Genomic DNA, 11,834 nt, shown 5'->3' on the forward strand with positions numbered 1-11,834 from the left:
ATGCAGGATGCTTTGAAAGAAGAACCAGCTGGTGTTCCACCGATTCCTGACGTTGATTCATCCACTACGGACGCAGGTACTGATCTTTCTCCTCTCGGCAGAGAAATCCGAGAAATGAATGAGTCGGATCGTGTGCCTCCTCTAATGACCTGTGCGCTTTCTCTCCTTTTAGTCAAATTAAAAGAAGCAGGTACAAGTAGTGAAGCTCTCAAATCCGCCCCGACCAACGAAGGTAAAATCGATCTTTGTCTTGGGCAATTTCGTCTAAATTTACGTGTCATTTACGATTCAACATTTTTTTTGTAGACATCCCGATGCATGAGCCTATTGAAGGAGAAGCTACCCATGCCACTAAAGTCGATGATTTTAATAATTTCGACTTTAATATCTCAGAGGACGACCATCAGCAAATCCTGGATTCTTTGTTAGATAAAGCTTCTGGTCCAGCTATCGGCTCAGATATTGGAATTGGTTCTCTCGAAGCAGGTCCCTCTGAGAGTAAGACTTTGGCCCTGTTAACTCCGTATGTATATACATATATATTTTGACTTGATTAATTATATAAGCGTTTGAATTATAGGACCAGTTACTGGAACTGATACTACTATCATCACCGAAACATCTGAACAACCGGAGGGTAGTGAACTCGTGCCATGGGCAGGAACTGAGGTTGATTTGCAATCATCAGTTCTTGAACCTCAACCTTCTACTCCTATGGACCCCATGATGATAGAAGTCACTGTCACTCCCCAGATTAGTCCAGTTGCAACAAAATACAATTTGTGAGGATTGTGCCAAAGGTAAACAAACAAAGTCTTCTTTCAAATCCATCCATGAGGTATCGACTTCTAAACCCTTGCAATTACTTCATCTTGATTTATTTGGTCCTATGCGTGTTACCTCTCTTGGAGGCAAACACTATGTTTTTGTGATTATTGATGATTTTTCTCGTTTTACATGGACAATATTTCTTGCTAAGAAAAATGATTGTTTTGAAGAATTTGCTAATCATGTTAAAAGAATTGAAAATGAAAAGGATTTGAAAGTTGTTAAAATAAGAAGTGATCATGGTGGTGAATTTCAAAATGAATTTTTCTATGATTTTTGTGCTCATCATGGTATAACTCATATGTTTTCCGCTCCTAGAACACCACAACAAAATGGTGTTGTTGAACGGAAAAATCGTACCATACAAGAGATGGCACGCACTATGTTAAACTCATTTGATTTACCAAAATATTTTTGGGCGGAAGCCGTCAATACGGCTTGCCCTGTTTTAAATCGTGTTTTGATTAGACCAAAGCTTAAGAAAACTCCTTATGAACTTTATTATGGAAAAACTCCTTTCATTGGTTATTTTCGTGTCTTTGGTTGCAAATGCTTTATTTTAAATACAAAAGATCACCATGATAAATTTGATTCCAAAATTGATGTTGGTATTTTCTTGGGTTATGCACCTCGAAGTAAGGCTTATAGGGTCTTCAATAAACGAAGCCTCGTTGTTGAAGAGTCTATAAACGTTACTTTTGATGAGACTAATGTTGGCTCTCAAGTTGTGTTGCCTAGGAAAGATGATGATGATGATATTGAGGGAGGATTGGACTTGTTGCAAATCAATGACACTCCCTCTATAGAAGTTCAAAAGGATGTGGATAGCACAAACGCTCAAGATCAAGTTGAACCACCTAAAGCTTGGAAATTCACATCAAATCATCCAAAGGAACAAATCATTGGGAGCCCTTCAAAAGGAGTTATAACTCGCTCAAAAGCCTTGAGTGAATGTGGTAATGTTGCATTTCTATCTCAACTAGAACCTAAAAAGGTTAATGATGCTTTAAATGATGAGTTTTGGGTTTTGGCTATGCATGAAGAATTAAACAATTTTCAAAGAAATGAAGTTTGGAAGTTAGTTCCTAGACCTAACAATGCTAGTGTTATTGGTACAAAATGGGTTTTTAGAAACAAACTTGATGAACATGGCATTGTAACTAGAAATAAAGCACGTTTGGTTGCCCAAGGATACAATCAAGAGGAGGGCATAGACTATGATGAAACCTTTGCACCGGTTGCAAGGTTGGAATCTATTAGGATGTTTTTGGCATTTGCTAGTTTTAAAAATTTCAAACTATTTCAAATGGATGTCAAAAGTGCTTTCTTAAATGGTTTTATAGAAGAGGAAGTGTATGTTGAGCAACCCCCCGGTTTTATAGATCATGCTTTTCCTAATCATGTTTACCGGGTACAAAAAGCTTTATATGGGTTGAAACAAGCTCCTAGGGCTTGGTATGCTCGCCTCTCTAGTTTTCTTATTGAAAATGGTTTTTCAAAAGGAACAATTGATAACACACTTTTTGTGAGAAAAAGGAAAAATGATTTCATTTTGGTTCAAATATATGTGGATGACATTATTTTTGGTGCTACTAATGAATCCTTGTGCAAGGAATTTTCTAAAGTTATGCAGGATCACTTTGAGATGAGTATGATGGGAGAGCTTACATTCTTTCTCGGGCTCCAAGTCAAGCAAACTAAGGATGGGATCTTCATTTCACAAAGCAAGTATGCGAAGGAATTGGTGAAGAAATTCAAGTTGGAGAATTCTAAGCATGCGCCTACTCCCATGAGTACTAGTGTTAAGCTTGATGCGGATGAGAGTGGTGAAGATGTGGACCAAAAACTATACCGAGGTATGATAGGTAGTCTTCTTTATCTCACCGCTAGTAGACCCGACATCATGTTTAGTGTATGTGCATGTGCACGTTTTCAAGCGTCTCCAAAAGCATCTCATTTAATTGCGGTTAAAAGGATCATTAAGTATGTTAATGGAACTTTTAACCTTGGTTTGTTTTATCCAAAAAGCACCACTTTTGATTTATATGGTTTTTGTGATGCCGACTTTGCCGGATGTAAGGTAGATCGCAAGAGTACTAGTGGAACATGCCAATTCTTAGGAAATTCCCTTGTTTCTTGGGCTTCCAAGAAACAAAATTGTGTTGCATTGTCCACTACGGAAGCGGAATACATTGCCGCCGGCTTATGTTGTGCTCAAGTTTTATGGATGAAACAAAGTTTAGTTGACTATGATTTGAATTTTCAAAATATTAAAATCTTTTGTGATAACACAAGTGCCATAAATATTTCCAAAAATTCGGTTTTGCATTCTAGAACTAAGCATATTGACGTGCGCCATCATTTCTTACGCGATCATGTAGAGAGACAAGATGTATCCCTAGTATTTGTTGACACCAAATCTCAACTAGCGGATATATTTACTAAGCCTCTTGGAGAGGATGATTTTTGTCGCATAAGAAATGGTTTGGGCTTATGCACTATGTGAAAGTTCTACATTGCTTGCTTGATTAGTTGCATTTTGCATTTGGCATTTCTCTTTACCCCATTTTTGATGGTGACAAAGGGGGAGAGAAATCTCCTCATTTGTTGCATATATTTAGGGGGAGCTCATAGATAGGGGGAGCACCTATCTATAAGCTATTTCATTTTTGCTCTTATATAATGGTTGGTTGTCATCATCAAAAAGGGGGAGATTGTTAGCCCTTATGTTTTGATGATGTTCTTACAACCACCATTATCGGTACTAATGGCTTATTGAGTGTAAATGTAGTAAAATCATTTGTCAAGCTCGTTAGTGCCATTAATGGAGGATGGATGGAATATATGCTACAACGAAGATATCCAAAGGAGGAGGAGGCCAAGAGATGAAGCAACGTTATTTCAAGAACGTCAAATTCGATTAAAAGCTTCATCCGATTCAAGCTATATCAAAGCTCAAGTATATTGCTCTCTATATGAGGATATTAGCTTTCTTTTGTTTTTCTCTCTAGTGCTAGAATGTAGGCAAAGAGTTACTGAGTTTACTTGAAGCTATTGGGAATCACACACACGTTTTTAAACTTGTGCTTTTAAGCGTTTTTCACAAAATACTATTTTTCACAAGTTTGAGTACCTATCTGCAAAATTCTTTTTCCAAGCAGTTTGTTTTTAGTATTAAAAACATTTTACAAAGTTTCAGAATTTTCAGAGGTCAAATGAATATTTTGGAAATATTTCAACTTGGTCAAATAACCTGATTTCAGAATATGTCAGAAATCGGTCGACCGGTCCGGTCGACCGATCCGATGACCTTTCTTCACTATGTCTCCAGAGTGTTGTCGGTCGATCGATACGGTCGACCGAATTTCTCAACCCTTAATCGGTCGACCGTGCCGGTCGACCGATGAGTCTCTGGATGTTTTGTCAAAACTCCTTAGCTGCTGGCGGTCGACCGATTTTTTCGGTCGGTCGACCGAAGGTATTTTTCGGTCGACCGATATTTTCTTCGGTCAACCGATTTTTGCCTCTGTTCAGCCGCGACTTTTTTAAAACGGTCGTTTGCCTCGAACCCTGTGCTTTCACTTGTTAGTGATTGGCACAGTCTGTGATGAGGGTCTGAAGAAGAGATTATTATCTCATTTGGGTAGATTTGTTTTTGTTTTAAAATGATTTAAACTTTCCTATAAAATCCCCAGACCTCTTCTTCTTCCTCTAAGCCCTAACGTTTGAAAACCAGAGAGCTTTTTCTGTTTCCTGAGAAAATTTTCAAAACTCTGTTTTTCTTTCTGTTTCAAGTGTGTTTCACTTCCCAGCTTCAGTACTCTTCTCTTTGCTATAGGGGCTTGTGTAAAGAGAGGTTCTTGCTTGTTTTTTCTTCTGCTGCTGTGTGGTTGAGATCTGTGGAGATCTACTGTGAGGGAGTGTGATCTGTGAGATCAAACTGTGTAGTGAGAGAGAGATCTTGTGGGATCGCTGTGTAGACGAAGTTCCGGCTTCCAAACCGGATGTGTTAGTGGATTTCTCCTCGAGAGTGGGGAGCGGGGACGTAGGTCAGCGGGCCGAACCTCGTTAACACATCGCGCGTCAAGGATAACGATTCCTAACTCTATCTCTTTCTATTTGATTGCACTTCTGTTTTGTGGTTTGCTTGTGCTGAGTTTTAAATTGCATATTAGAGCCTCTTGACCCTAATCACCCCCCCTCTAGGGTCCAACAATTGGTATCAGAGCTTGGTCTCTATATCAGTTTTTGGTTTAACAACCTTAGAGAAAAGATCTAATGGAGGCCTCTTTGAATATGCATATGCTAGAAGGACAATCCACAACTAGACCACCTCTCTTCACCGGCACTAATTTTGCTTATTGGAAGGCTAGGATGAGAATTTACCTTCGTTGCATAGACCTTGACATTCTAGAGCTCATAGAAGAGAAATATGAAGAAAAGTCCAAAGTCGGGAACATGACCGATGGAGAAAGGCACCTAGCTAATCTCAACGCTAAGGCTATGAACGCCTTAATTTGTGGTCTTTCCCCTAATGAATATAATAGAGTTTCCACGTGTGCAACCGCATACGAAATTTGGGTAAAATTATGTGTCACACATGAAGGAACCCCCCAAGTTAAGGAATCTAAGATTAGTGGACTTATGCATGATTATGAGCTATTTAAAATGCTTCCAAATGAATCCATTGATGCTATGTTTTCTCGTTTTACTAATATCATCAATGAATTACATGGTCTAGATAAGCAATTATCCATTCAAGAGATGAATTACAAGATACTTCGCTCCTTGACTCCGACATGGGAACCCAAGGCTACGGCCATTGAGGAAGCTCATGACCTCACTACCTTAGCTCTTGATAGCCTCATCGGAAAGCTCAAAGTGCATGAGAAGAAGCTCAAGGGGAAGGAAAAGGAGGAAGTGTCATCACGCGAAGTTGAGGAGCCGTCACCAAAATTGAAGACCATAGCTCTCAAGGGAGCTAGTGACAACTCATCTTCGTCGTCGGAGAGTGAAGTTGATTTTTCTAGAGAAGTGGCTCATCTCTCTAGAAGAATCTCTAGACTTATCAAAATGAACAAAAAATTTAATCCCCGATCTAACAACAAGTTTTCATCTCGTGTAGGAAAATGCTTTGAATGCAACGAACCGGGTCACATCGCTAAGGATTGCCCCAAGCTCAAAGAAAAGTACATGAAGTACAAGAAGAAGAAGGCTATGTATGCCGGATGGGAAGAATCCGAACCAAGTGACTCGGATAGTGATGAAGAAGGAGCCAAACTTGCTCTTCATGACCCAAATGTTTGTTTCATGGCAAATGAACATGAGGTAATATCCGAGGCCGAAAGTGAATCTTTCTATATGCAATGTGACATAGCTATGGCTTTAGAAGAGTTGAACTTTGAATTTAAAAGAATGTCTAAAGAATACTCTTCTTTCAAAAAATTGCATGCCTCTTGTGATATTAAGCTAGAACAACTAACAACCTCTCTTGCTCTAAAAGATGAATTGCTAGGAGATCTCGATTTCGAGAACAAGCAATTAAGATCAAAGATTGAAAAATTAGAAATTGAGGGTTGTAGAACTAGACCCACTCATGCTTATGACAACTACAATCACCATGGTAGAAATAGGTTTCATGGTTCTAACATCCGTACATACAAAAGAAATTTTGTATGCACCTATTGTATGAGACATGGACACATTTCTACTCATTGTAGAATTAAAGACAATGAAGATTTTTATGGTTTGATATGGGTACCCAAAGGTACCAAGACTACTAACCACCAAGGACCCAAGACATGGGTACCTAAAGCTACTACACCTTCATCTTCTTCTTTTGTAGGGAACGTCACGGCAACGACGTAAGGAGATGTGGTACCTTGATAGTGGTTGCTCACATCATATGACGGGCAACAAAGAGTTATTTGCAACCCTATCAAGGATTGAAGGAGGCAATGTCTCCTTCGGTGGTGGTGAGAAAGGTAAAATCATTGGTATCGGGTCTATTGGTAAGAAACCCTCACCCACAATTGAAGATGTTTATTTAGTAAGTGGTTTGAATCATAATCTTCTTAGTATTAGTCAATTGAGTGATAAAGGTTTTGATATTTCTTTTAAACCGGATAAATGCATCATTAGTATGGATGGAAAAATTGTTTTTATTGCAAATCGCAAGTCTAATGTTTACATTTTTGAGATGAATGAGTTAGTGAATCAAGATGTAAAGTGTCTTGCGGCAATTGATGAAAATCCTTGGATTTGGCACAAGAGACTTGGACATGCAAATATGGAGTTAATATCAAAATTGTCTAAGAAGAATCTTGTGAAAGGGCTACCTAGCTTGCACTTCATAAAAGATACAATTTGTGAGGATTGTGCCAAAGGTAAACAAACAAAATCTTCTTTCAAATCCATCCATGAGGTATCGACTTCTAAACCCTTGCAATTACTTCATCTTGATTTATTTGGTCCTATGCGTGTTACCTCTCTTGGAGGCAAACACTATGTTTTTGTGATTATTGATGATTTTTCTCGTTTTACATGGACAATATTTCTTGCTAAGAAAAATGATTGTTTTGAAGAATTTGCTAATCATGTTAAAAGAATTGAAAATGAAAAAGATTTGAAAGTTGTTAAAATAAGAAGTGATCATGGTGGTGAATTTCAAAATGAATTTTTCTATGATTTTTGTGCTCATCATGGTATAACTCATATGTTTTCCGCTCCTAGAACACCACAACAAAATGGTGTTGTTGAACGGAAAAATCGCACCATACAAGAGATGGCACGCACTATGCTTAATTCTTTTGATTTGCCAAAATATTTTTGGGCGGAAGCCGTCAACACGGCTTGCCATGTTTTAAATCGTGTTTTGATTAGACCAAAGCTTAAGAAAACTCCTTATGAACTTTATTATGGAAAAACTCCTTTCATTGGTTATTTTCGTGTCTTTGGTTGCAAATGCTTTATTTTAAATACAAAAGATCACCATGATAAATTTGATTCCAAAATTGATGTTGGTATTTTCTTGGGTTATGCACCTCGAAGTAAGGCTTATAGGGTCTTCAATAAACGAAGCCTCGTTGTTGAAGAATCTATAAACGTTACTTTTGATGAGACTAATGTTGGTTCTCAAGTTTTTCTACCTAGGAAAGATGATGATGATGATGATGTTGAGGGAGGATTGGACTTATTGCAAATCAATGATACTCCATCTATAGAAGCTCAAAAGGATGTGGATAGCTCAAATGACAATGAACAAATTGAACCTCCTAAAGCTTGGAAATTCACATCAAACCATCCAAAGGAACAAGTTATTGGGAGTCCTTCAAAAGGAGTTATTACTCGCTCAAAAGCCTTGAGTGAGTGTGGTAATGTTGCATTTCTATCACAACTAGAACCTAAAAAGATTAATGATGCTTTAAATGATGAGTTTTGGGTTTTGGCTATGCATGAAGAATTAAACAATTTTCAAAGAAATGAAGTTTGGAAGTTAGTTCCTAGACCTAACAATGCTAGTGTTATTGGTACAAAATGGGTTTTTAGAAACAAACTTGATGAACATGGCATTGTAACTAGAAATAAAGCTCGTTTGGTTGCCCAAGGATACAATCAAGAGGAGGGCATAGACTATGATGAAACCTTTGCACCGGTTGCAAGGTTGGAATCTATTAGGATATTTTTGGCATTTGCTAGCTTTAAAAATTTCAAACTATTTCAAATGGATGTTAAAAGTGCCTTCTTAAATGGTTTTATAGAAGAGGAAGTGTATGTTGAGCAACCCCCCGGTTTTATAGATCATGCTTTTCCTAATCATGTTTACCGGGTACAAAAAGCTTTATATGGGTTGAAACAAGCTCCTAGAGCTTAGTATGCTCGTCTCTCTAGTTTTCTTATTGAAAATATTTTTTCAAAAGGATCAATTGATAACACTCTTTTTATGAGAAAAAGGAAAAATTATTTCATTTTAGTTCAAATATATGTAGATGACATTATTTTCGGTGTTACTAATGAATCCTTGTGCAAGGAATTTTCTAAAGTAATGCAGGATCACTTTGAGATGAGTATGATGGGAGAGCTTGCATTCTTTCTCGGGCTCCAAGTCAAGCAAACTAAGGATGGAATCTTCATTTCACAAAGCAAGTATGCGAAGGAATTGGTGAAGAAATTCAATTTGGAGAACTCTAAGCATGCGCCTACTCCCATGAGTACTAGTGTTAAGCTTGATGCGGATGAGAGTGGTGAAGATGTGGACCAAAAACTATACCGAGGTATGATAGGTAGTCTTCTTTATCTCACCGCTAGTAGACCCGATATTATGTCTAGTGTGTGTGCATGTGCACGTTTTCAAGCATCTCCAAAAGCATCTCATTTAATTACGGTTAAAAGGATCATTAAGTATGTTAATGGAACTTTTAACCTTGGTTTATTTTATCCAAAAAGCACCTCTTTTGTTTTATATGGTTTTTGTGATGCCGACTTTGCCGGATGTAAGATAGATCGCAAGAGTACGAGTGGAACATGGTAGATCGCAAGAGTACGAGTGGAACATGCCAATTCTTAGGAAATTCACTTGTTTCTTGGGCTTCTAAGAAACAAAATTGTGTTGCAAGGAAATTCACTTGTTTCTTGGGCTTCTAAGAAACAAAATTGTGTTGCATTGTCCACTACGGAAGCGGAATATATTGCCGCCGGCTTATGTTGTGCTTAAGTCTTATGGATGAAACAAAGTTTAGTTGACTATGATTTGAACTTTTAAAATATTAAAATCTTTTGTGATAACACAAGTGCTATAAATATTTCCAAAAGTTCGGTTTTGCATTCTAGAACTAAGCATATTGATGTGCGCCATCATTTCTTACGCGATCATGTAGAGAGACAAGATGTATCCCTAGTATTTGTTGACACAAAATCTCAACTAGCGGATATATTTACTAAGCCTCTTGGAGAGGATAATTTTTGTCGCATAAGAAATGGTTTGGGCTTATGCACTATGTGAAAGTTCTACATTGTGTGCTTGTTTAGTTGTATTTTTTTTCTCTTTACCCCATTTTTGATGTTGACAAAGGGGGAGATAACTCTCCTCATTTGTTGCATATACTAAGGGGGAGCTCATAGATATGGGGAGCACCTATCTATAAGCTATTTTATTTTTTGCTCTTATAATGGTTGGTTGTCATCATCAAAAGGGAGAGATTGTTAGCCCTTATGTTTAGATGATTTTTCACAACCACCATTAACGGTACTAATGGCTTATTGAGTGCAAATGTAGTAAATTCATTTATCAAGCTCGTTAGTGCCATGTATGGAGGATGAATGGAATATATGCTACAACGATGATATCCAAAGGAGGAGGAGGCATAATGATGAAGCAATATTAATTCAAGAACAACAAATCCATAAAGAAGCTTCATCAAACTTAAAGCTATCAAGACTCAAGAACTATATTCTATGTGAGGATATTAGCTTGTTTTTTATTTTCTCTCTAGTGCTAGAATGTAGGCAAAGAGTTACTGATTTTACTTGAAGCTATTGGGAATCACACACACGTTTTCATACTTATGTTTTTAAGCGTTTTTCACAAAATACTATTTTTCATAAGTATGAGGACCTATCTGCAAAATTCCTTTTCTAAACAGTTTGTTTTTAGCATTAAAAACATTTTACAAAGTTTCATAATTTTCAGAGGTCAAATAAATATTTTACAAATATTTTAGTTTGAGTCAAAAAATCAGTCTGTGCAAATGTATCAGAATTTTCCAGAGAGGTCGTCGGTCGACCGGTGCGGTCGACCGAAATCTTATTTTTTCTATCGGTCGCCCGCGCCGGTCGACCGATGATGGCTCTGCTTGTTTACTGGGTTTTCTAAGTTGTTCGCGGTCGACCGAATTTTCGGTCGGTCGACCGATGTATTTTTTCGGTCGACCAAAATTTCCTTTGGTCAACCGAAATTCTCTTCGGTCAGCCGTGACTTTTTTAAAACGGTCATTTGCCTAGAACACTGTGCTTTCACTTAATCGTGTTTGGCACAGTCTGAGCTAAGGGTCTGAAAAGGAGATTATTTTCCTATTTGAGAAGATTGGGTTTTGTTTTTAAATTAATTAATTTCTTCTATTTAAACCCCAGACTTCTTCTTCTTCCGTTGCTCTAACGTTTGCAAAAACCAGAGAGACTGCTGTCTTCCTGAGAGAATTTTCAAATCTGTTTTCTCTGTGGTTTTTGTGTGTGTTCACTTCCAAGCTTCAGTAATTCTTCTCTTTGCCATAGGGGCTGTGTAAAGAGAGAGTCTTGCATCTTTTCTTCTGCTGTGTGAGTGAGATCTTGTGTAGATCAACTGTGAGGGAGTGTGATCTGTTGAGATCAAACTGTGTAGTGAGAGATCGTGTGGGATCACTGTGTAGACGAAGTTCCGGCTTCCAAACCGGGTGTGTAGTGTATTTCTCCTCGAGAGTGGGGAGCGGGGACGTAGGTCAGCGGGCCGAACCTCGTTAACACATCGTGCGTCAAGGATAACGATTCCTAACCCTATCTCACTTACTTTAAATTGCATTTCTGTTTTGTGGTTTGCTTGTGTTTATTTTTATTGCATATTAGAGCCTCTTGACCCTAATCACCCCCCCTCTAGGGTCCAACATACAAGTGTCAAGCTTGATGCGGATGATAGTGGTGAGAATGTAGACCAAAAACTATATCGAGGCATAATAGGTAGTCTTCTTTATCTCACCGCTAGTAGACCCGATATTATATTTAGTGTGTGTGCATGTGCACATTTTCAAGCTTCTCCTAAAACATCTCATTTAATTGTGGTTAAAAGAATTATTAAATATGTTCATGGAACAATTGATCTTGGTTTATTTTACCCAAAAAGCACATCTTTTGATCTTTATGGTTTTTGTGATGCTGACTTTGTCGGATGTAAGGTAGATCGCAAGAGTACAAGTGGTACATGCCAATTCTTAAGAAATTCTCTTGTCTCTTGGGCTTCCAAGAAATAATATTGTGTT

General features: G+C 37.8%; 1 protein-coding gene across 1 annotated transcript; it reads left to right on the forward strand.

Moving 5' to 3' along the window:
• On the forward strand, nucleotides 1-786 carry LOC109831257. The gene is made up of 4 exons (XM_020398591.1): nucleotides 1-76; nucleotides 173-232; nucleotides 307-498; nucleotides 581-786. The coding sequence occupies exons 1-4, from the start codon at nucleotides 1-3 to the stop codon at nucleotides 784-786; spliced, it is 534 nt and encodes a 177-aa protein (XP_020254180.1).

Source organism: Asparagus officinalis, chromosome 2, assembly GCF_001876935.1.
Source record: "Asparagus officinalis chromosome 2, Aspof.V1, whole genome shotgun sequence".
In the NCBI taxonomy this organism is placed as follows: domain Eukaryota; kingdom Viridiplantae; phylum Streptophyta; class Magnoliopsida; order Asparagales; family Asparagaceae; genus Asparagus; species Asparagus officinalis.